The following is a 26272-nucleotide window of genomic DNA, read 5'->3' on the forward strand; positions in this document are numbered from 1 at the left end:
AAGGGACCATAGCCAACTGGAAACCATTTTATTACATGGATGATTAATAATTAATAATTACCTTCACAAATTTCTACTGTCTGTCTCTACACATGCTCGATTCAATGATTTTGAAGAATGCAGCCTGTGGGGGACCAGAGACTTTAATAGGTTTTTTTTTCTACTAAATGAGCAGAAAAGTCTAGGGAACTCCTATTGATAGAAAATAATAGAATATGTTTTCTTTTATGACATCAATTTTATCAGAGTTATGAAGACCCTTGAGTTGGATCATCTTCCAACTCTGGTGACTTCAGTTAAAGTTTCAAAGAATGACACTATACACGGACACAAGTTCAAACAGGCCTGAGGGCAAATCTAGAATTACTTGACTCAAGAACACACACTCTGGCTGGTAAATCTCCATCCTCAGCCAGTAGTGCAGTTTCCAAGGGTTGAGTTTTTCTTTGACCATTCTCAAGCATTGGAATAGCCCTTACCAAATCATAAATGACACTATGACTGTGACATTAGTGCATACAAACATAAATACGAACATATAAATTAGGAGCAGGAGTAGGCTGATTCCTCTTCTTCATTCTCAACCTCTGTCAGACACTGGACCTTGATCTGATCTTCCGACCTCATTTTTCCTGTCCATCGCAAAGACCTTCTGCCTCAGCCTTGACCTATCCTTTGCTGAATCCTTGCCTTTGGCACCCCCAGATTTATCTATTCAAATGTTCTCCTGGCTGACTTCTCATTCACCTTCAATGAACTTCAGCTGAACCAAAGCTCTGCTGTCTATATCCTATCTCATAAAGTCCCACTCACTAGCCATTGACTCCAGTTTAAAATTCCTATCATGGCCTCACCCTTCCTATATATGCAACCTCCTCCTGCCCATAGTTCCCCATTTCTCCAACTGTAGCCTCTTGTATACTGCCACTCCTTTTGCCCCACCATTAGGGCTTAGATGTCTGAAGTCATTGTTGCTAAGTTCAGAAATTCCCTCTCAAATTCTGTTCCTCCACCTGCCTTTCTTCCTTAAAACCCTCTTTAAAGCCTAGCTCCTCCTCCAGTTCAGTTCAGTTTTGACCTTTGTTTGATTTAAGGTTCCATGAAGGGCCTTGGGGTGCTTTCTCTACAACAAAGACACTATGTTGTTGTAATGTCACCACCCTACTGTTTGGAATGGAGCCAGTCTGAGACACGTGGGATATCGCATGATTAACATAATCAAAAGTCAGTGTCACACTACTTCACAATCACGATGCAGAGATAAAATTGTTATACTTAAAAATATTGAAGAAATTGGCAGTATTAATTTTTTACGGAAAACTGGGAATACTTACCCTAGTATTTTCTCCCTTCGAAGTGTGTCTCAGTTTAGAATGTTGTAGGTTCAAGCCCTTTCCCAGGACTAGAGCACTTAATCTGGACTGACATTTGGGGCTGGATTTTACAGCCACAAATAGGCAGCCCTCCCAGGCATTTACGTAAAATGTGGCTGACATTGAGTCGGAAACTCGACATCATCCCGCCAGTCTCTGATAATATGGAAGGCGAGCAGGTGCTGAAATCGGAACCTTTCCCATTATTTTGAAAAAAAAATTAGCAGGCAAATGAGCTTGTTAAATAAGCAATTCAGATACTATGGCAGCAAAAACACCTTGGTCTCCTTGAATCATTTCTATCCTGTATAGCAGGCTTGTGGAGCCACTGTCCGAAAGTAGGTAAGTTAGGCCAGTAAGTTCAATGTGCAAGTAAGTGAAATTCAAGATTTTGCAAAGGGCTGCTCCTCCAATCATAGGCCATTCCTTTTGCAAGTTTGCTGCTGAGTGAGCCAATCAGCAGCAAATGAGGGAGAGAAACAGTCTCTGATTGGAGGAGCAGCAAACACCGGCAGCTGTGCTGAGGGGAGCCAGGGCCAAGGGAAGCGGGTTCCAGAGCCTGGGGAGTGGCGGGGGCTGGCAAGGGCGAAGGGGAGGGTGTGTGTGTGTAAGTATGCCTTACTGGCCTCGGGTTTCTCACTCACTCAACACCAACACATACCCACCCACTCTCTGTGGGTGAGGGGAGTGAGTGAGCACCCTAAGACTAGGAGTGAGCCAGACACACACACACTGACCCTCTCACACTCTGGTCATTTTTATTAATTACTTTTTTTCTTAACTTAATTTACTGTTGTGATATTGCTTTACTTTTGTTCAGCAATTGTTTAAGCCTCATCTTGTTTTTTGAAATTCAGTTTTGTTTTTGTACCAAACCTTATTTTTCCAAAATTTGATCTTCAGCCTCTTGAGTAAGAAAAAAATGCAAATGTGCCCCCCCGACCCCACACCCCACACCCGAGCGAAATGGTTCAACAAGTCACCTCTATACTGTCTCTTCTACTACATTGAAGAGCATCTGTCTTTTCATTTCTACCACTCCCCTCATTGTAATTAGTGTTCTGTTCATTATCACTTCACTTCTCCCTCCAGCTCCTTTGTGGGTTTGCAAACAATGGTTTGCAGCCCCCTATGTGTTTATAGGATAGCTCATAACTATCAGCTAAAACTACAGCATCCCTTTTTTTGAGAAACTTTATGGTCTTCTAGGTGGGACCTGTTTCCTAAAGGAATACTATGTTTAAATTCTTCCAGTAACAACACCTCTCCAAGATTTTCAAAATCCTCATTCAATTTAGTCTCTGATTGATGGTGTAGGTCGATTATCTCTTTATCTCTAGCAACATTAAATATATTGATCCCAACTCCCTTTCATCTTAGAAGTAAATGGATACTTTACAGCATAACTGTTTACAACCAGATACCCACAATACCTTTCTGGGTCTTGGGAGATTCAGTGTCAACTCATGTTATACTCAGAAACTGTTGCTATTTTCTCCAATTGTAAATACTGTGAATCATCATCTCAGTAAAACAATGAGACTACTACACTACACTTGATCTTAGCCGATTTCTAACAATCAAACCAGCCAGGCTTACTGTCAGACATCTGCAGAATAGGTCACATGATCCCCTTCATTTGCCCTAAATTTGAAAGTACCGTCCCAAAGTCTTATAAACCAAAAGATACAGTCCCAAAAAGCTCCCCAGTGTTGGATTTTTGTGGAGTGGGGTGGGGGGGGTGGGGGGGTGTTCCAAAGATGCACTGGGAAATCCCCTTTCCCAGTCAAGGTTTGCACAGCAATTGTCCAGAAGTGCAAACTTCCCCTGGGCAATTGCCTTGCACTGGGAACCAACCAAAAATTGAAATCACAAACTTTGGATGGTTCCAACTGGGGGTAACACCAATAGTTACCTAGGAAAAAGTTAGAAGAATAAAACCACTTCTAACTTCTGGGTAATTCTCGTTCAGACCCAGACCAACCCCCCACCCGCCTCCAGGGCCCAACTCTCACCTACAACCCCGTCTCCCATCAACCACCCGCCCCCCCGAGGCCCAACTGGACAGCGCGCCTCCTCCCGAGGCCCAGCACCCTCGAGGCCTGATACAGCACCCTCGAGGCCTGATACACCACCACCCCTCCCCCCACTGATACACCACCCTTAAGGCCTGATACACCACCACCCCTCCCCCCACTGGAAGGATGGACCGACCTACCCCGCTCCTCTGAGGGCCCATTTCTCCACCCACCCCATTCTCCTCCTCCAAGGCCCGACTCCCCTCCCCCGACCTCCGACCTTTTCACCCGGTCACCTCCAGTCCCAACCCTCCCACCGCCACCTCCACCACCACCTCCTCCTCCTCCTCGAAACCTGTCCTCAACCCCCAAGTCCTATTCACTTACACCTTAGGCACTTCTCCCTAGCCTATCAAGGACCTTTAAACTTACCTGGTTTCCATCACATAATACTGTTTTAAAAAAAAGGGGGCAAGGCCTCCATCACTTCAACTCTCCTGCACTTCAACGCAAAGCCCCAGGGACACACTGCACTGCCCAGAACTCACGCGGCTTGGGTCAAAAGGTTGGGCAAGACAAGCTGGGCAAAAATAATTCAGGTAAGAAACGGCAGAGAGCTGCAATCTGGCACTGATTGCCACTCCAAGGAAATCCAGGCCCAATAATCTTATAAAGCTCAGAATTGTGACACCACCAAGATGTTGATGGTGGAGGAATGGCTCTGGGTATTACAGGAAGTGGTTGGACTTTTTTTTATTTGTGATGATCTTGGCCTGACAATTATGTGGTACAAATACTCTGGGAACCCATTGGTTTACAATGCAGGGTTTTAAAGAAAATATTGTGGCAGTGAAGTGAATATCCCCAAGCGGTAAGTTTGCCTCCCTGATTAGTTAAAGAGTGCTTTCCTTGTTTCTTTTCTGCAGGATCTATCCCATTAAGGATGTTCCTATAGAGAGAGAGGCACTCACTAGATGGCTGTACCAGCGGTTTATCGAAAAAGATGAACTTTTGGCACATTTTTATGAAACAGGTGAGTTCTGCTTAGCTGCTCAGGATGTGAAAAGAGCTTACACTTTACCTTTGTTTTCTGAGCGATGGACCTTATTGTATGACCTTCATATTGTACCCTCCTAGCAATACAAGCCAAAGTTTTATTTGCCTTGCCTTGGTCTTGTGACATGGCTTAGGACTTAAATTTATCAGCACTGACTTCCAGGTGCTGTAAACTTTTGCAAATAACCACTGCATTGGAGTTCACCAGATCCAAAGACCATACAGTATTTATCCATATTAAGGGACACCTGCTACAGACAGAGCTACTCCCCTAATGTGTTTTAATCGATCTGGAAATTTTGTGGTTGGGAAGGGTTCAGCCATTCACTGAATACTGTTACCTGAGTTGCTGTTATTTACCTTAAAGAAGGTAGCTGGCAGCTCTCATTCTGGAATTTGCAGTGTGTAACCTCAGCACTACTTTGAATTCTAAAGTTTTAAATAATTCTTAATAATTTTAAACACATCTTTAGTCTCATTAAAATAAAAAGCCTTTTCAACAAGCCAAATTCCCATTCTGTGTTCCATTTGATTATTTTTGTGCCTACTTCTTGAGAATTTTGGCATTTGTGTTAATCGGATCAGATCCTACCTCTTGACAATATAGAGGGCATCGAGCAACACGGTGACTAAATTCCAGTGAAATTTTCATGACCATGTTTTTGGGTTGTGGAAAACATTTGTTGTCACCTCATATTTGTAAATATAATTATTTTGAAGTCTTGGAAAAGAGGAGAAGAAACTTTCATCTCTTGGCATGATGGTAATTCATGCTGTGGCTGGAATTTTATTCATCAAGCAGTATTGCCTAATTATTGAAATCTAGACCAACTTATTGATATGTGAAAGTTATCCAAAGTACTTTTCTTTCAATAAAACTACTAAGTGATGGCATACTATAATTGAGTAATCAAGTTTCAGATACAGATCAAAATGAATTCCAAGGCCAAGAGTGGGCTACTTCAGATTGGGTCACAATTAAGAATTGATCAAACCAAGAAGGATGATCCCTGTTTAGCTTGAATCACAAACACTCACTGCAAGAAGCCAGGTGTACATATTTCAGTTGGATCAAGGCTTGGTAAGTAAATTGCAAGATTTGGAATTAGCTGTGCTTGATTTATTGCAGCTAAGCTGAGTTTTCTTAAGTACGATCTTTAATTTAACAGATCTAAAAGTTAGGTGTTTTTTACTAGAACAGAGAACCTTAAGGTGACCTGGTAGAGGTCTTCAAGATAATGAAAGATTATAATGAAGTAAGTGATAGGTTGTTGCCATTGGTCAGTGAAATATTAAGGAGAGGGCACAAATTAAAAATCTCAAAAAAATTAAAGGGAGAGTTTAGAATTATTTATTTTACACAGTTGATATTTATAATCCTCTATCTCAAGTGGTTGAAGTAGAGACTATTTTCTTTTAAAGAGAATTAAACAGTTATTTGAAAAGAGTAATATTAAAGTTTATTGAGAATGGATTAGACTAGATGGCTCATAGAGAAAAACAGCAAGAACAGACAGCTTGGGCCAAATGTCCCTGTTACTATGCTGTAACTTAGACCTAGAAGAAAGGCTATACTTATTTTTACAAACTTGAAGGAGCTACAGGGTATTCAGAATATCTTACTGAGTAGTGAATCCATCACAGTGCAAAAATTAACTTTATTAATAAATGTTTGTTTTTTTAAAAACTCATTTAGGCAAATCCTCATGAGGCTGACCTTTTTGAGTGTCTCTAATCTTTGTGACAGCTGTATTTTGGTAAAACCATGACCTGATGTAGTGAGGCTATTGAAGATTTAAACAAAATTTTATTCATTCGCATTTCTGAAACAAATTGTCTTCAGGCTTGAATGTAAATAAGAGTATTTTTAATCTTTTCAAACAGCACTGAAGTGGATAAAGAATAGAAGTAGATATTGCTGCCTCTAGCTCTAATGTTGAATCTCTGCCAGTCCAGAAGATATTAGGATGGTCATCACATGAGGTTCAACCAACTGTACTGCTAGAAAAGAAACTATTAAGTTCTGGAACATGACCGAGTGTAAAATATTTCAGGCTAAATCTTGCCGTCTTCAGACCATTAGACACTGGCGTACAACTGAAGATGCACGTCGAGACCCTGTGAAAGTCCTGATACGTGGACCTATGTGGGAATTGCCCAGGAACTTTAAACTTCCAATGGGCAATTCCCCTGCTCCCTGGGAATCTGCATGAATGTCTCCAACTTTGAGCTACCCTGCCCGCTCACCCACCCACTCAGTTGACTATCCACTTTCCCGTCCACTAACATTAAATCTGGATCTTTAAATTTACCATACAGTAGCTAGTGCTGTGAAAAAGGGGACCTGCCCTGTCTTCCCCCGACACTATTCTGCTCCGGTGGAGTTCCCCGAGGGATGCTGCACTGCATGTTTCTGTGAAAGCTGGGATCAGAAGACCCCGTTAGAAACGTGCTGAAGTATCACGTTGGAGGAGTTTATGAGCGCAGCAGCATTCCGGCGGCTATCATTGCCGCTGCTCGGTAGATCCTGGCCAACAAAGTTACAGCCTGAAGAAGGCAACTTGCTCACTAAACCACTCTCTTACCACCAACTTTTCAACTGGACTTTTCTCCTTTTCCTATTTCTCTGTCTTTTCCCCATATCCTTTTATAGTTTTCCTTTTCTACGCCATTCATTTACATAGCACCTGTAACCTTTAAAAAAAGCCAAGGTGCTTCACAGACACACAATCAAATAGAAAGAGACACCAAGCCAAATAAGGAGATGGAGGTGGGATGACCAAAGGCTTGGTCAAGTGGGTGGGTTTTAAGAGAAGAGAGAGATGGTGAAGCAGAGGGGTTAGGGAGGGAATTCCAAAGCATGGGGCCCAGACAGCTGAAAGGACTGCCACCAGTGGAAGGCTGAGAAGGGTGAATGCACAAAATGCCAGAGTTGGAAGATGCAGAGTTTTTTTTTGGGGTGGGGGCGTGGTGGGGGGATGGTTAAGGAGGCATGTTTATAGGGCTGAAGAAAGATAGAGGTGAAGAAGAGTGATAGGAATTTAAACGCAAGGATGAGAATTTAAATTGGAAGCATGGGAGAACTGCAAGCCAATCTTACTGGGTCAATGGGTGAGCTGGACTTACTAGTAAAATTTTGGATGAGTTGGAAGTTTTTCTCTGGAGAATGAGTGGCCAGCCAAGTGAGCATTGGAATGGCCAAGTATGGAGGTGACAAAGGAATGGCATGAGTGTTACAGCAAAAGATGGGAAATGTTACAGAGATGTATGTAGGAAGTCTTTGTGATAGAGAGTATATGAGGTTGGAAACTCAGCTTGGGTTGAATACAGTTGGACTCTGCATCTTTTTTATGCTGCTGCTACTTTATCTTTCTGCTGCCTTACTGCCTTTGGATATGCTGGCTGAGGGAGTGCGGCACAAGGTTAGTTGGCAGGGATGAATTGCATGAGGTGTGGTGTCTGATGGCCGCCATTGGGATCAAATGGCCCAAGTTATCCTGGCGGCAGGGAGGAAGCAGGATGGCAATGCCAAATGAATGTGGCGAGAAGGTAATTTAACTTGTTTAGCATATCATTATCATATATTTATGTAGAACACTTTGCAATCAAGCTGTATCTTTCAAATTCAACATGAGGCACATGGGATCACAGGCCTTCAGGTCCCCAACTGTTTAAAGCTGGCAGTGAGCAGGTGAGTCAATCTGAGGGGAAGGTGAGCCACTTGGAACTGCCTTCCATAACTCTGCAGTCATCTTGAGATAGGTGAGAGGAAGTTGTGGGTCACGATGGGGGGTGGGCGGGAGGTCGAGGATCATTGTGGGGGGAGAACAGGGTCACTGCAGAGAAGGAAAGGCAGCTTCAACTGGCTGCATGAGCTTGGCGAGGATAGAAGAAGTGCTTCACTCAGAGGCACCAGGTGTATTATCAAAGCCAGGAGGGCATACCATTGCCAGTCTGTGAATATTTGAAGTGCCATTGGAGCCACCATGGACCTCATTCACCCAGTTTGCCTGGATTCCCAAGCAGAGGAGGAATGGTGCAGATGCATAAATAGCATAAGGACATTAGCATGGAATTCAGCCTGGGGCAGAACAAAATGCAGAGGAACGTCAAGAGGGAGGAAACCAGGGGCCAGTCAGACGAAGATCCATGTCGGATGCCGATCTCACATGAACTATCTACAAATATTAGAGAGCCAATGCCAGCGAGGATTGCAGATGTCTCAGGAGGGCATCACAGACCTGTATACTATGCTGCAGGACGACCTGCAGTCTCTGGACTCTTGGGGAACCCAATGCCTCTGGCTCTGAAAGTCACGCGGACTGAAAATTCTATGCAAGTGGTTCCTTCCAGGATCTCCCAGGCAGCCGCTCATTACGTAATCAGTACCCTATTCAAGAGGGCTGGAGAGTTTATGCGCTACAGGACTGGCCCAAGAGAGCGAGGCAGATCTGTGGTCTTTGGGGCCTTTGCAAGCTTCCCACAAGTACAGGACGTGATCGATTGTACCCATGTAGCAATCTGGGTCATGTGACATTTATTAACTGGAAGGGTTCCACTCTATTAACATGTTACCACTGAAGACTTATCCTTCAGGTGTATGTTCAGTTTCCAGGGACCACTCATAATGCCTACATACTATACCACTCTCAGATACCACAGCTCTTCAAGACCTCTGCATTCTTGCATGGATGGATTCTAGGAGATGAGGGCTATCTACTCAACCTGGTTAATGACACTGGTGTGGAACCCTTGAACCTCAGCTGAGGAGCGGTATAACAAATGCCATGGGTCAACACTGACAACAGTTGAGCAGGTGATCGACTTCTGAAATTGAGTTCCACTGGCTGGACTGTTCCAGCGATGCTTTACAGTCTGCACCTCAGAGGGTCTCCCAGATAATCGTCTGTGGTGCATTACACAACCTTGCACAGCAGAGGGGGAAGGTCTTGCAGACTGAAGACCTGGAGGAGCCACACGCCTCATCTGACAAAGAAGAGAGCAGTCAAGTCAGCAGTTTAAGGCTCCTGCACCAGCTTCAAAAGCAATAGGGAGACAGGCGAGGGAGGCCCATGACTCCCGCATTCACAACTGATTTCAGCAGGCATGATGGCCTCTGCATCAGACCTCAATCCCACAATTTCCTCTACATCTCTCCACAATCACTACTCACTAGTATCTGTCAACAAGCCCCTCCACGTTTGTCATCCCAACCACAGAGAGGGCAATACTCTGCCTTCATCCATACAAGTTTGCAAATGATTGTGCAAGTATTCACACAGCTAACAAGGAGAAGACATTAACACCATACAACACACAGGAATAAAGGAAACAACGCTCTTTAATTACACACTATCATGAACTATCATATAAAGGTAATTTGAGAGGATATGAGTCTATAGAGGAACTTAGGTTAAGGAATGGGCAAAAATTTGGGCAGGTGGCAGGTATAATATGGGAAAACGTGAACTTATCCACTCTGGCAGGAAGATTTAAAAAGTAGTATGCTATTTAAATGGAGAGAGTCAGCAGAATTCTTATGGAACAGAGGGATCTGGGTGTCCCAGAATCTCAAAACGTTAATTATGTAGCTATAGCAAGTGATTAGGAAGGTAAATGGAATATTAGCATTTATTGCAAGGGTAATAGAGTATAAAAATACAGAAGTGTTGCTATAGTTGTACAGGGCCTTAGAACGCATCTGGAGTACTGTGTACAGTTTCGGTGGTCTTACTTAAGAAAGGATATAATTGCATTAGAAGCAGTTCAGAGAAGGTTCACTCGGCTGATTCCTTGGATGAAGGGGTCCATCTTTTGAGAAAAGGTTGAGCAGGTTGGGCCTACACCCATTGGAATTTAGAAGAATAAGAGGTGATCTTATTGAAACATATAAGATCCTGGGGGGACTTGACAGCGTGAATATTGACAGGATGTTTCCCCTTTTGGGGAGTCTAGAACTAGGAGACACAGTTTACACATTAGGGGTCTCCCATTTAAGACCGAGATGAGGAGAAATCTTTTCTCCAAGGGTCGGTTGTCTGTGGAATTCTCTTTCCCAGGGAGCAGTAGAGACTGGGTCATTGAATATATTCAAGAGCCATGATCTTATCGAATGGGGGAGCAGGCTCGGGGGGTGTGCTGACTGGTTTATTCCGGTCCCTAATTTTTCTATTCTTGTGGACAGCCAGGAGGAGTACCTTCAGAGAGGTATCACTGAACTCGCCACCATTTGTCTGAGCAGAGCTACTTGCCTTGAGCCATCCTCTACGCTGTTGTCAGAACAAACAAGGATGAGGTTGGAGATCTGGAGAATTAGTGCAAAATGAAGCTAGAGTGCTGCTCAGGATGGTGATTCTTCGCTGCCTCTGCAAAGAACAATGCTGCTGGCTTGTAGGCTATTTTATCATTGGAACAGGTCAGGGTACAGTTTAAAAATGGTACCTGGACCCCTGACCCCATCAGCTGTGCCAACTCAATATTTTTATTCCTGCCTCTGCCACATTATTTGGCCAAGCCCCACATCTCTTCTGGATTAATGTGGTCGTTCAGCCATTCCTGCTGCTAGTGGCAATGCTGCCCACTTTTGGCTCTGTGCCAGGACTGCTAAATTCTGTCCTTTCTCTTCCAGGGCCTCCATGAGGTGAATCCCTTGTATGGCAAAGTTATGCAGCACCACTACTATCCTTAACCATCAAATTGACCTATATTGCAGGCAATCCCCAAACCAATCCTGGGATCTGAAGCAAGTTTTTATCATGCTTTATGATAATTCTGAGGGCACTGTCAAGCAACAGCAATTTCCAGAGCTGCGAACCTTGACCCATTGTGGCTCTTCCTAGTACAACTTGCTGGCTCCGTGTGGTGTAACGTTCTGCAATATTTGTATCACTGCCTCGGGCTCTAGGAATTTTGAGACCTAATTATAGTGATGCTCAGCTGGCCTCCTGGGAAAGCACAGAGATAACAGCTGTGGCTCAATGGTAAGTGTACAAGCAATATTGTAGAGGGATTCAGAAGTGGAATTTTAAAAATCATTCAGCCCAAAAAATGCTTGATCAAAACAATTTTAGTGATCTCTGTTGGAACCATGATGGATGTGGAAAGGATTGGTGATTAGCTGTGACAATTCCAGTGATAAAATAGCCTGCCAACTGTGTGACTTCTCATACATGAACAGTAACCACATGGGTATTTCTGCTTTCAGGAACTTGGGGAAAACATTTGGGTGGGTAGAATTTTAAGCAGTATCTATTTTTAAAAGTAATTTTAAAATAATTAACCAATGAAGATTGAGTGATATTTGTTTGTGTGTTTGTGGAAGCTGAGAGATCTTGCAGTGCAGTGCCTTGAGTTGGTTTTGCATTAGTTTTCACAGAATTGTTACAGCACAGAAGGAGGCTATTCATCCCATCATGACTGCACCTGCTGTCCAAATGAGCAGTGCGTCTCATGCCATTCCCCTGACCTTCTCCCCACAACCCTGCACATTCTTCCTTTTCAGATAATCTAATTCCCTCCTGAATGTCTTGATGGAACCTGCCTCCGCCAAACTTTCAGCGCATTCCAGATCTTAAGCACTTGCTGCAGGGAAAAAGTTTCTCTTCATGTCTCTGTTGCTTCTTTTGTGCCCTCTCATGCTCGACCCTTCCACCAATGGGAACAGTTTCTCTCTATCCACTCTGTCCAAACCACTCATGATTTTGAATGCAAATCTCTTCTCAACCTTCTCTTTTCCAAGGAAAATAGCCCCAACTCCTCCACTTTATCTACATAACTGAAGTTTCTCATCCCTGTAACCATTCTCCTGAATCTTTTCTGCACTGTCTCTCTAATGCGTTCATATCTTTCTTAAAGTGTGGTGCCCAGAATTGGACACAATACTCCAGTTGAGGCCTAACTAGTGTTTTATACAAGTTTAACATAACCTCCTTGCTCTTGTACTCCACACCCTTAATAAAGAATAGGATGCTGTATGCTTTATTAACCTGTCCTGCCACCTTCAATGACTTATGCACCTATACACCCAGGTCCTTCTGCACCTGCTGACCCTTTAGAATTATACCCTTTATTTTATATTGTCTCTCTGTGAAAGAAATCACTTCACATTTATCTGCATTGAATTTCATCTGCCACTTGTCCGCTTATTCCACCAACCAGTCAATGTCCTTTTGAAGAACTATACTATCCTCCTCACGGTTAACAATGCTTCCAAGTTTCGTATCATCTGCAAATTTTGAAATTGTGCCTTGTACACAAAGGTCTAAGTCATTAATATATATATACGAGGAAGAACAGGGGTCCCAACACCAACTCCTGGGGAGCTCTACTATAAACCTTCATCCAGTACAAAAACCATCCATTAACCTTCCATTGTCACCCAGCCAATTTGTGTTTCCATGTTGCTACTGTCCTTTTTTATTCCATGAGCTCTAACCTTTCTCACAAGTTCGCTGTGAGGTACTGTATCAAATGCCTTTTGAAAGCCTAGTATACCACTTCAACAGCATTACCCTCTGTTACCTCTTCAAAAACACCAGCAGGTTAAACAATTTACCCGTAACAAATCCATGCTGGCTTTCCTTAATTAACCTGCATTTGCCCAAGTGATTTTGTCTCCAATTATTGTATCCAGAAGCTTCCCCACCACCAAAGTTAAACTGACTGGACTGTAGTTGCTTGGCTTTGCACCTTTTTTTGAACAGGGGTGTAACATCTGCAATTTTCCAGTCCTCTGGCACCACTCCTGAGCCTCAGGTAGACTTGAAAATTATGGCCAGCACCTCTGCAATTCTACTGTCACTTCCCTCGGTATCCTTGGATGCATCTCATCTGGTCTTGGTGCCTTATCAATTTTAAGTACAGACAGCCTATCCTATATCTCCTCCTCATTTTAAACCCTTCAAGTGTCTAAAATACCTCTTTTATCATGTCCTGTGAAGTATCATCTTCCTTAGTAAAGACAAATGCAAAGTATTAATTTAATACCTCAGCTATGCCCCTTGCCTCCATGTATAAATCCTCTCTTTTGTCCCAAATCATCACCACTCCTCCTTTTACCAACCTTTTACAATTTATATGCCTGTGGAATATTTTTGGATTCTCTTCTATGTTAACTGCCAGTCTCTTTCCATACTTTGTCTTATTTGCTTTTTCATTTCCCCTCTGAATCTTCTGTATTCAGCCCCTGGATTTGTTTTACCTACCTCTCCCCTTAATGGGAATGTACCTTGACTGTCCCTAAACTATCTCCTTCTTTAGAGGTGGCCCATTGTTCAGTTACTGTTCTTTCTACCAACACTTGATTCCAATTTATCTGACTCAGATCCCTCCTTACTCCATTGACGTTAGCTTACCCCAGTTAATTATTCTAGCTTGTCCCTTGTCCTTTAGTCAACCTAAACCTTATGATACAATGATCACATGTCCCCTAAATGCTTTCCAACTGACACTTGGCCCGCCTCATTCCCAAGAACCAGGTCTGGCAGTACCTTTTTCTTTGGACTGGAACATATTGCTGTAGAAAATTTTCCTGAACACACATTAGGAACCCTTGCCCCTCTCTGCCTTTTACACTACTACTATATTGGGATAACTAAAGTCCTCCCATTATAACAACTGTATCATTCTTGCTAACAACTCTAATTTTTGCACCTCTCTAATTTCCTTGCAAATTTGTTCCTCTACATCTTTCCCACTAGGTGGCCTATAGACTACTCCAAGCAATGTAATTGTACCTTTTTTTACCTTAGCTCTAGCTAAATATACTCTGTCCTTGATCCCTGAGAGACATCCCCTCTCTCCAGCACTGCAGTGTTCTTAATCAATACTGTCATCCTTCCCCCTCTTCTTCCTTTCCTATCTTTCCTGAACACCTTGCATCTAGGAATATTTAGTACCCCGGCCTGTCCTCCTTTGAGCCAGGTCTCTGTTATAGCCGCAACATCATATTTCCACAGGGCAATCTGTGCTTGTAACTCACCAGTCTTATTTTACCACACTCATGCATTCACATACATAAACAGTAACCCCGATTTAGACTTTGTTATTTCCTCCCTTACTCTGAACCCAGCTTATTTTTTCCTACTCTAGTGCTATCTATCTCTCCCAGTATTCTGTGCACCTTGGTATTCCTCTTTGATATTACCTCTTGATCCCCACACCCCTGCCAAGTAAGTTTAAACTCTTCCCAATAGCACGAGCAAATCCCCCATCAGGAACTCTGCCCCAGCTGTGTTTAAGTGCAACCCATCCAGCCTGTACAGGTAAAGGCAAAATACTGCGGATGCTGGAAATCTGAATCTGGAAAAACTCAGCAGGTCTGACACCATTTGTGGAGAGAAAGACAGAGTTAATGTTTCAAGTCCATATGACTGTTCTGAAGAAGAGCCATATGGACTTGGAATGTTAACTCTGTCTTTCTCTCCACAGATGCTGTCGGACCTGAGTTCTTCCAGCCTGCACAGGTCCCAGCTCCCCCCAGAACCAGTCCCAGTGCCCAAGGAATCTAGAGCCCTCCCTCCTGTACCATCTATTCAGCTACACGTTCATCTGCTTTATCCTTCTATTTTTATATTTGCACATGATACTGGGAGTAATCTGGAGATTACTACTTTTGCAAATTTCCTACCTAGCTCCCTAAATTCTGACTGCTAGACCAGATCTCTCTTTCTGCTTATATCATTCACACCAATGTGGACTATGACGGCTGGCTGTTTACAAACCCCCTCTTCAGGGTGCCCTGCAGCCATTCCGTGACACCCTTGTTTTTGGCACAAGGAAGGCAACACACCATCCTGGATTCACATCTGTGGCAGCAGACACACCTGTCTACTCTGCTAACTATTGAATCTCATGTCACTATTGTTCTTCCAGTTTTCTTTGTGCTCCCCTGTATGTTTGAACTACATGTGGTGCCATGGACTTGGCTTGGACTGCAATCTCCAGAGCCAGGATCTTTAGGTCGGGGGCAGGGCCCACTCGCCGACACATAAAATGACGCAGGATGACACCGGGCAGAACTCCTGATGTCACCCTGTGTCATTTCAATTTTCAGGTTGGCAGGGGCGCAGCCAAATCAGCTGTGCACCTGCCGACCTGTCAACGACCTATTGAGGCCATTTAAAAAGTAATTGATTTAATTGATGCACCTGCCCATCCAACCTTAAGGTTGGTGGGCAGGCCGGGAGCTCTGGCGAGCTTCAGAAAAAGCAGGAAACCTCATCCATGGGCGGGATGAGGTTTCATGAGGGTTTTTAAATATTTAATAAAGGTTAGAGTTAAAGTGATGGACACGTCCCAACTCGTGACAGTGTCACATGAGTGGACATGTCAGGGAAATATTTTTTCAGCTCCTTGGCCATTTTTAAATTTGGCGCCGATCTCCCTGAGGCGGCGCTTAGCCTCAGAGAGGAGTGTGCTCTTTCGCGCACATGCGCTAAAGAACGCAGTCTCGGCTGAGGGAATCCACCCCCACCCGCACAGGGAGCGCATAGCGCTTCTTGGCGGACGTCACGCAGATGACGTCCCCAGATGAACCGTCACTCATCAGTATTTAGAACTGAGTATTAGTTGGAGAGTGGAATGCACTCAGGGAACTCCTGCACTACCAGCCTGCTTCTTGACTATCTGGTGGTCACCCATTCCCTCTCTTCCTGCATACTGTTAAGCTGCAGGGTGACCACATCGATAAACATGCTATCCACAAAGCTCTCAATCTCTCAGGTGCATCGCAGTGATGCCAGCTGCTGCTCAAACACCGAAACCTGGAGCTCAAACTGCTGCAACTGACGACACTTCCTGCATAAATGGTTATCCAGGACATGGAACTCCAGGATGCTTCCCGACATAGCACAGGATGTGCACTCTTGAAGTTGGAGCAGCCCTGCCATTAATATTAAATAATAAACCTTGCTACTAATAATAAACCTTAGTACCTAACATACTTTACTGCTGCAGGTAAACCTTAGCACCATTAATAAATTTAGCTACTACTATAGTAACCCAATTTAAATTCTTAACTTCCCAGCTCCTAATCTGAAACTAGTACCTGCGTTTCAATAGGAAAGAGAAAAATACGCACCAGCCAATCACTTACCTAGTTTCCTGTCATGTCACACTTTGATTTGGAGTCCTCCCGCTGATCTCGCAGTGACTCTGTCACACTCTGCCACTCCTTTTATCCCCGCTGTGCTCTCGTCTGTCCCGCTGGTCTTTCAGTGACACACTCATGGGCTCTCTCCACCGCTCCTTTTATTTCCGCTTCTCCAACTGGTCTCGCAGTGACTCTTGCTCTCTCTCCATCGCTCCTTTTATTCCCGATATGCTTCCACCTCTCCCACTGGTCTCGCAGTGACACTCTCTCTTTCCACCTTTTATCCCAGTTGTGCTCTCGCCTCTCCCATTGGTCTCAGTGATTCTCTTGCTCTCTCTCCACCGCTCCTTTTATCCCCATTGTGCTCTCACCTCTCCTGCTGGTCTCAGAGTGACTTTCTATGTTGGGTGGTGGCATGTGAGTCATTTCAGAGAGGGAGGAAATGTCATTCCTGCTCTTAGGTGAACATGATATAAACTTCCTCTGACAGTGTGGCCTCCTTAATGACTATAAACCTACAGCTCTCCGTAGACATGTTGCTCCCTCGGGCAGAGGGGGAAAAAAATCATAAGTTGGGGGGAAGGAATGTTAATTTTAGAATGGTATTATTCATTAGATTAAAATTAAACAGAACATGCTTCCTTTTACCAAATTACTAAGAAAACTGAAAAACCATTTTTGTTTTTTTTTGCAGGAGCATTCCCACCTCCCAAAGGTCAAACAACAGCAACTTCCAGAGCTATGACCCTTGACCCATTATGGCTCTTCCTAATACAACTAATGGGATTTCTTTCTGGCTACATGTGGTATAACATTCTGCAGTACTTGTATCACTGCCTTGGGCTCTAGGAATTACGAGAACTAAAACATTGAATTAGGACTTGAACCCAAGCACGTGTGTCAGTGTCCATGTGTGAATGTAAATGTTTCTTGAAGGATGATAAAAAAAGAGAAGGATGGATTGGTTGCCTGTCATTTTTCGTCCAAGATTTTTAGACTCAAATTTAAAATATTAATCCAGATCATCAAGTCTACAACCTGGTGTTAAGAGTTCTACATGTTTACATGATCCTTAAAAAACCCTCACTGTTCAATTATGCTGCATATCTACGATATCCTCTTTGAGAGAAAAAAGTTGGAGAATACTTTGTTATTGCAGTAAAAACCATACCATCACTTCCTATTGCTTCAGGAGGCAACATTGCCAACAGACAAGACTGTCAGGAGAAAGCCCATATCTCCTATCTTTCCCATATTAAAATAATTCAGATGAGAAACTTGTCAGTGCTGCCACTGTTTTATATATTATTGGTAGTGAGAAGTGTTTGTTTCCCCTAGCAGTTATTCAATATACTTTGGTTTATGATTCATTAAAAGGCTACTGGTCTAAAGCAACTGAAATTCTAGTGATCATAGGTCATTAATTGTGACATTTTGACACTTAAATAGTTACAGATAAAATAGTTACAAAAGCTGAAAAAACATGCTTCATTCTAGTTCTAGTATGAATGATATATTTTGAAATGACCAAATAAAATGATGCAGCCAATCATGTAGTGTCTTACAGTTAGTAAGAAGCTGCTAGTTGTAGTTAGTTCAGGACAATTACAGCGCTGCTGTTGCAGAATAGACAGGCTGTCAGCACGGAAAATATTTGTTATAAAAGGCTTCATAAATGGACTAGAAACAGCAAAAAAAATGGTTTACAATTTAGTTTAAAGTACAGGACATCTGAGTAACTTTTACTCTGCTGCTTCATTGAACTCACTGATTTTGGCTGCATCTTTTAATGTACACATTCTACCATTTAGTTGAATTGTGTAGATGTTACTGAGGATTAAGTGAATTGATGCAGATGATTTTTAATCTTGATCCATAAATCTGTTGAGTCTGAAGAAGTTTTTATGGTTGTTCCAATTTGATGCTTAGAAATCACTACTTTTTCAAAAGATAAAAAAGGCTTGTGTCCTGATTCATCTCTTGAACTTCAATGTTTCATTTCAGTTAATGGGCTGGTAGCCTCGGCGTTAAGATGAATGTTTGAATGCCTGACACTGGATCCTGCCGCCCACTTAGAGACCAGTTCGATTGTTCTTCGGCCATTAGGATGAGCAAAATGGCTCACCTTAGGAAAAGGGAAAATGCATTATTTTGTATTCTAGTGTTTTGGGACTGAAGGTAGACACACTGGTTTATTTATGACTTAGAATATGATGTGTGTCTTAAATCAAAATATTCCAGGTAAAAAACAAATGATGTAAAGCATTAAAACATCTTAAATTGGTGTTTTTTTCCCTCCAATCAGAAATGAGGGAAATGCATTTGCAAAAGTCCTCCTTCCTGTTTAGGTGTTTTAGGAGCTTTAGAGATGTCTGTGCTCACCTATGTTGCTGGGAGCATATGTGGTGGCCTATTGCACTATGTTCCATTTGTATATCTACCCTTTCCCTGCAACAAGTGTGCACCCAGTTGGTTAAGCATTGTACTATATTGGCAGAAAAGTTGTGAAGCCGTTGATAGTTCTTCGTGTTCTTTACTGCAGCAGTGGATACCATGGAGGTGACAGCTATCGAAAAGACAAATGCCCTATTTTGATCAGCCAGCAATTTTAAAGTACTATTTGATAACCAGTCAGCATGTAGTTGTAAATGAGCATGCATTATGAAGTAAAATATTTAACAGAGGAGTTTGGGACCCCTGAATGGAAGCTATTCAAACAGTTGTACCTTTGAAACCAGAAGTTTCAATAACTTAAAACACAGCAAGATGAGAGGAAGGGAGAGCTAGCTAATTAAGTGTGATATAGAATAGTAGAAAAATTATAGGATCTATATACAGCAGATGGTGATTTTCTTTTGCAGAAATCATAAAAATCTGTGACAAAATGATGTGTTCACTCTTTTTCTCTCGCCTCCAATCCCTGCCTTGCCCTTTGTAAGGAGACAACTCTGAACTGTGCAACCTTTAGTTTAAGCACTGTGTGAAACACCAGCTGGATCTTGGTTACACTGAATTATTGAAAATTGAGTTGGCTGGTCTGAGTGTATTGCACCTTTTAAAGAATGACCTTTTTGTGTACTCCATTTCGGTGTTAATTGTTGTTACTTTGACTAGTCTGAAATCCTCATTTCTTTCAGTTGGGTAGCAAGGTGCTACAGCAAAGTCACAGTAGGAGACTACAGATATCAAAGTAATGATAAATTAGTTGCTGAGACCTGCTACATGCCACAAGGCAGTAATGTACTTTCGCTTTTCTAATTTTGGGACTGTCAACACATGTTAAAATAGTAATTTCAAGGAGTCTAACTTGTTGAATAATTCTTTATTAAGTCATTGTATATAAGGTATGAGGCTCCAACACATTTGGCTTTTGTTCTTGAATTGCATTTAATATTACATTACTTGAGATTGTCTGCTTGTTAAAATGTCTGTATTTCTGCTTTAAGAAGTAGAAAAAAATGTCCAAATTGCTTGTTTGATACATCAGTGTCCCAATGGTTGGCATATCTAGATTTTAATTTAGAAACAAATATAACTACATTTTTGCCATTTTTATGAGTAACTAGGAGCACCCTCAATGGATTTACACTGGCACTAATCTTAGACAGGCCAGTTTCTCAGTAACAAGACCAGTGTAACATAAAACAATAATACAATTCTTATGGGTAGAACCAATGATTATGGAGGGCAGAAACAAGCCTGACACCTCACCTAGATCACCCTCTGGACTAATCTCTTTCCTTTATATGGCAAGCCCCACATCATTTGCAAATCAATCATTCAACTCACTCCAGCCTTCAAAGTTTCAGTCATCCTGTGTTGGCTAATGTAGATCTACTGTTCAATTTCAAACTGTAAAAATGAGCTTTAGATTTGACTAAACATAACTTGCTGTCCTTTCCCACCACAACCCCAATTCTATAGTCATCTTTTCTGGAACTAAAATAGAGCAACAAAAAATTATGTCACATTATTTAGTGTGGCTGAGCTCATCCTTCATGTCTTTTAGCTGCAGGGGCTCCTGTCCTGAGTTGGTTTACACACTGCATCAGCTTTCTGGGGTCCATGTTCTTGCCTAGCTTCTGGGTACTTTGCAACTCACAACTGCGATCCATACGCCATCCCTCCCCGCGACACCTATACCAGGATGACTGTAATTGCCTCAATATTGACTCTTAAAGTTACTCAAAACATGCAACCTGGTAGAACCAATACAAATATATATTACAAAAACAGAATTACCTGGAAAAACTCAGCAGGTCTGGCAGCATCGGTGGAGAAGAAAAGAGTCGACGTTTCAAGTCCTCACGACTCGAAACGTCGACTCTTTTCTTCTCTACCAATGCTGCCAGACCTGCTGAGTTTTTCCAGGTAATTCTGTTTTTGTTTTGGATTTCCAGCATCCGCAATAGTTTTTTGTTTTTATACAAATATATATTATATGGGTTAAAATGTAAGATAATGGGATTTTTACAGAAATAAATCTGGCTACAGTATTTCCTTTAGGAGAATCATTTGGAAGTCTGCAGTTATAATAAAAATGATATACATTTCCATCTACATAGATAAATTTTAACCCTTCTGAATTTTACTGAATATCAGCTACTCACCAATCCATCTGTTTTCTTCTCTGGCTTGGGTTAAAATATGGAGGTGGGGTGTACAGCTGAAAGAGATTGGAATTTAGCTACAAGACAAGCCAGAGAAGTTAATTTTTATGGGGGAGCTGTTAAAAAAAAAAAGAGGAAATTAGTCTTGTGTTCTTCTGATGTGTTATTTACAGTGTACTTTTTCCAGTTTTGATTTTATACAGTGATATTGATCTCCACAAAAAAGTGGAGAATCCTATTATTTCACATTTATACTTTCATTGAAGTCGTGGAAGTGGTAGAGAAAACAAAGTATTGGATTTAACAGCCCCCCCAATTTTTCTTGAAGAATATTTACTCCCCTTGCTCCCCAGCAACTTGTAGAATCCATCTTTCAGGATATATCTGTTTTTGCTGAAATAATGCTGCCAGTTCACAGTATTTTTCTTGTAAAATATTTCATGTCCTAAATGTGTGAAGAAATAAAAAATTCCTGTAAAAGTCCCACATTAATGGATGAACAAAGATAAGACTCCATATCCAGGCATGTAGCAATTCAATGGGAAGCATTCAAAACCATAGATGGGAATACTTATTGAGCTGGCTTGCTAAATCTAAATCTGCTGTTTGTTTTCCAGAGAGTCTAATGGAGGAGTTTGCAAAAAAGAGTTTATGCTACAAATCTGAAACAAATGAATTTTAAATATTGCTGTTTATTTTCTATGAGTCCCGCATAAATATAGTTGACAGGTGTGTTTGAATTTTACTCTTGCCACTTTCTTTTAAAACATGCTGTTTACAATGTTTTTAATCTTAACTAGTACATAAGTCCTCGACCAGGTTACTGTCGATGTCAAACTGCAAAAACTCTTGATAATCTTTGTACCTAATTGTATTCATTGTTTTACAACTATTGTATACTAAAATATGCACAGAAGGGATATTAATAAAATATATTAAAAATGTATTGATATGAATACTACTTCACCATTTCTAAAAACAAGAACTTTTCAAGCCTGCCATGTTGTTTATATACTCTAATGAGGAAATAGTTTCATATCTAGGTGTTCTAGGTTGCATGTTGCTGTGTACAGTAATATGTGCGTGACAGAATGTTGATCAGTTCAATGCAGAGATCGATATTTTTAAATTTTATTCTCTCAAACTCCACTATTCCAGGGAAAAGCTGTAGAATGAATCAATGTAGCCATATCCATACTTGCTAGTTCGATCAAAATCAATAAATTTTTTACCTCAGGACAAAAGACAGTTGTAGTTCATTCTCTGATTATGTATTAACCTGTCTTGAAGAATTAATTGATTTACAACATTTATGTTATAGATACAGATGTAACTTCATTAGAAGAATCTGGGAGACCATTTCAACTTAATTAAACCTATGATTATTATTAAGGTAGAAAAAGACAATTTTTATTAACTTTGTGTTCATTCATATGTGTAACTGGAGGGAAATCATTCTGCATCTCTTCCCACACCCCCCATCCACGACCCCATCTCATCTTTAACTGCAGATGCCCACAGAAATTGGCTGAGTTAAGAATTATCTGTCAATGATGCAACAGCACTAAAATGCCTGGGTTATAAAATTTGGATAAATAAAATGGGCCTGTGTTGCTTGAAATAAAAACAGAAAATGCTGGAAATATTCAGTTGTCAGACAACAACTGTGGAGAGAAACAATGTTAACATTTCAGGTCATGATGATCCTTCATGCCTGCACTTTTGAGGGTTGAGTTGCAAGGGCTCAAGGCTGCATGGGGCCCAAGAGCCACAGGTTAATCATCTCAGATTCATGTCTACCATTGATACCTTGGTTCGGTGGTGTCAGTCATTTAGGCACTCAGAGCATCTTACCTTTGTGCAACTTGAGTAACACTGCCCTATGTTTACTTATACAATAGTTTATCTGAAGATGCGACAGTAGCATCCCCATGTGATCTGGATTGGATATTTCATGTCTTTTATGCATTGGCAGATTGAGTTACCACATCATTAAGGTGCTTTATTTCATGGTGAGGTGGACAAAGGGCAACCATTAAGATCAGATTCACTCAGGTTTTACTGACTATCTTTGCAATTAAAACTAACAAATGCTTCTCCACCCCACTTCAGTGAATTGGCTTAATTCCACTGCATTCTGTTCAATATGTGAGGGCAGACAGAGCCTCCTCCTTTTATTTTTTAAAATTCCTGTCTCCAGTTCCAGTTCTTAGACAAACACCTCTTCCCATGAAGTGGAATCCACCAGCCTAATTTGGTTTGGCAGTAACCACAGCTAAGTTTCAACTGAAGAGCATTAACACAGGAACAGTGAGTGAACAATCACTGGAATGTTAACCATCTTTCATTGTCTCCAGAATACTGAGACAGATGCCTGTTGGAAACTTTATCTATGCCTGCCATGTTGATCTGAGAATTTAACCTTTGAGACCTACGCTTAGCTCAATAGTAGATTTAGTCCCTGAATCAACCTCTTCTAGCTAGTGGTCAATTTTACACTCCTCCTTGCCTTCATTCCACTGGCCAACCTCCAGCTATGTGCCCACTGATACTCAGTACCCTGAACAGCTGGATTCACACCCTGTCCACGACTATCTCCAAATTTGGATGTGATGCTCAAAGCCAACTTCATGTCTGCAAATGAATTTCATTCCACTATAGTAGCTCAGACTTCAATTGGATACTCTCATCAATTCCTCCCTGTTTCGCCTATTTGCTGACATTCCTGAGTATCCTGGATTGCCTCTGTGTCTGCTTGTGTGTTTTGGTTGCTGCTCTGGATATGAACTCATTGCTTCTACCTCCCTTTGTTTTTTCTCTTGCACCTCCCCCCACCCAGGAGCATAGTTTCCTGACACCCTGTCATGCCACCTTTCATTTCTCTCCTCCCCCACTCCATACCATAGTCCATCAGTACTTTCCTATAGCTGTCTGTGGCTTTAATCTCTTTCAATAAGGTCACAGCTACCCTTGGTGCCTCTGGGCATTCCTCAAATAGACCAGTGAGGCACTTGTCACTGCCCCCTTATGAGCAGCAATGCTGCAGCTTTATCCTCTTGTTGCTCTTTCTGCCCAATGTGCTTGCTGAGACAAATCTTGCCAATATTCTTCCTGCTAATTCACGTACCTGCCACTATCCCTGAGATTCTGCTAACAAATCAAGAATCACTGCCCCATCTTTAATTTATTCCAGAATGTCTGTCCACAGAAACAAGGAAGCCCTTTGCCAGCAATGTCATTGTGAGCAATTGCATTGACACAATGGGCTGAATACCCCCGGGGCAGGATGGCAGACGAGAGTGGCAGCAAAATTGGGCTTCATGCTGGTGGCAGCATTCCCAGCATCTAAGCATCCATGCCTGATCATGCTTCAATTTTGCCAGCAGTAGGAGAGCCATTGGGCGGTGCTCGCCTGTGGGCCAATTGCAAGTCCTTGTAACCAATTAATGGCCACTTAAGGGCCTCCTCCTGCAGCTGCTGGGGTTTCACCCACTGCAAGAAGTGTCCAGCCAGCCCAGTGAAACCTGGTGGTTGGACAAGGGGCAGTGTGCCTCCTTTTTGGACTGCGAGTGCAAATCTGAGTCCCTGTTTTCCCCCCCACACCCCACCAAGATATTCCCCCTGCCACATTTCTCTTCTTGCTAGGGCCTGTCAGCCTGGCACCAGTGAAACCCCGGATTTACCTTCAAGTCCAGCTGCATCGCAATCACTTCTCTCTGGGACCTGCTGCTGGGACCAGAGAACTGCCAGCCATTCGATTGGCTGACAGCTCTGAGGTGGGGGCGTCCTCTCCAATGGGGCTGGAAGTCTTGCTTAAAGTAAATTAATTGCTTGCCCTCAGCATAAAATTCAGCCCAATAGCTTTGACTGAAACATAGTTTCTGGGTATTGACAGCTTCTGCTAACTGAAACCTACCATCTGAATATACTTTGCACCACTTGCCTGACCCAAAGTGCCATAGTGGAGGTGTAATCTTCATCAACAAAAAGTATCTTAAGGTGGAATTTTCCCAGATTTGCACTAAATGTGGTAGCAGACACGTAAAATGACATTTTATCCACCGGCTGCGATGGCAGGTTTTCACATCGTATTGGTCCCAAACCTGCCTTATTATTTATGCACTCCCAGGAAACATGCCATTTCCATGGTGGGTGGGCTCCCATTCGCCCACTGGCCATCATGTCAGGGGTCAAGTTTAAAGCCCAGCCGCAAGCACAGTTCTCATTGCTTCCAGCCCACCACTGAAAACTAAAAACTTGGCTTCTAGCTCTCTATCATGGGGATTGGAAAGTCAAACCCACAACTGGCCTCTGAGGTGGGGATCCCTTGGTGGCTATCCACTGCTGAAGTAAGGCCATTACAACAGATTGTAAATGTCATTACAATGTATTAATTAGATATTTCAAATTGATATGTTATACAAGAAGGCTTCTGACAGATACAGTTTTAGCTTCTGGGTCAAATGCAGCTTGCTGGATGGCATGTATGTTTTGTGGATTTAATCTGGTGTGAGCTATAATTAATTTACTATTTGCATTTTGATATAAATTTACCCATATATTCTCCTAAGATCCTGAAATGTGACCTGATCAGATCGCATCTGTATTTGTGACTGGAAATTATACTGAAGATACCAGTTTCACAGTACCTTCTCGTCTCTCACAAAGTGTTTCACACACATTATTTTTGAAATGCTGTCATTGTTATGTAGGCAAATGCAGCATTCCACAAACCAATGAGCCAAATGGTCACTTTGGCTGTAATATTTTTTAACTAATTAATTTCAAAAACATTAATGTTGATGTCACTAGAAGCACTTCTTGCTAATTATCTCCATAGTTACCAGTGTATTGAATCTGTCAGAGGCTCTGTTTGTTTAGCTTCTGAACCCTGTAGAGAGCGCTCTGTGCTCTGAAATGGCCTAGCAAGGGCAATTAGGGAAAGACAATATATGCTGGTCTTGCCAACCCAAGAATGAATTAAAAAGAATAAAAGAGGTTTTAGTGCACTCCTCAAACTAGGAAAATCTGTTGAGCTAATACAGATTTATTTGATAGACTACATAACACCAAGCACAAAATGGGCAGGGTCACCACTATTCACTGAAAATACCAGAAGATTGA

The 26272-nt window shown here is 42.1% G+C and overlaps 2 protein-coding genes across 2 annotated transcripts in view; both read left to right on the forward strand.

Moving 5' to 3' along the window:
• The window catches only part of lpgat1 (lysophosphatidylglycerol acyltransferase 1), a 128607-nt gene extending 106513 nt beyond the window's left edge, over positions 1–22094 (forward strand). Inside the window, exons 7-8 of the mRNA XM_078557033.1 lie at positions 4318–4424; positions 17233–22094. Coding sequence (XP_078413159.1) covers positions 4318–4424; positions 17233–17387 — 262 coding nt within the window. The 3' untranslated portion in view covers positions 17388–22094. The remainder of the gene's footprint in view (positions 1–4317; positions 4425–17232) is intronic.
• dtl (denticleless E3 ubiquitin protein ligase adapter) overlaps positions 1–26272 on the forward strand; it is a 166065-nt gene that overhangs the window by 26781 nt on the left and 113012 nt on the right. The gene's annotated exons all lie outside the window — the stretch shown is intronic.

This window comes from Cetorhinus maximus, chromosome 14, assembly GCF_964194155.1.
Source record: "Cetorhinus maximus chromosome 14, sCetMax3.hap1.1, whole genome shotgun sequence".
NCBI classification, from domain to species: domain Eukaryota; kingdom Metazoa; phylum Chordata; class Chondrichthyes; order Lamniformes; family Cetorhinidae; genus Cetorhinus; species Cetorhinus maximus.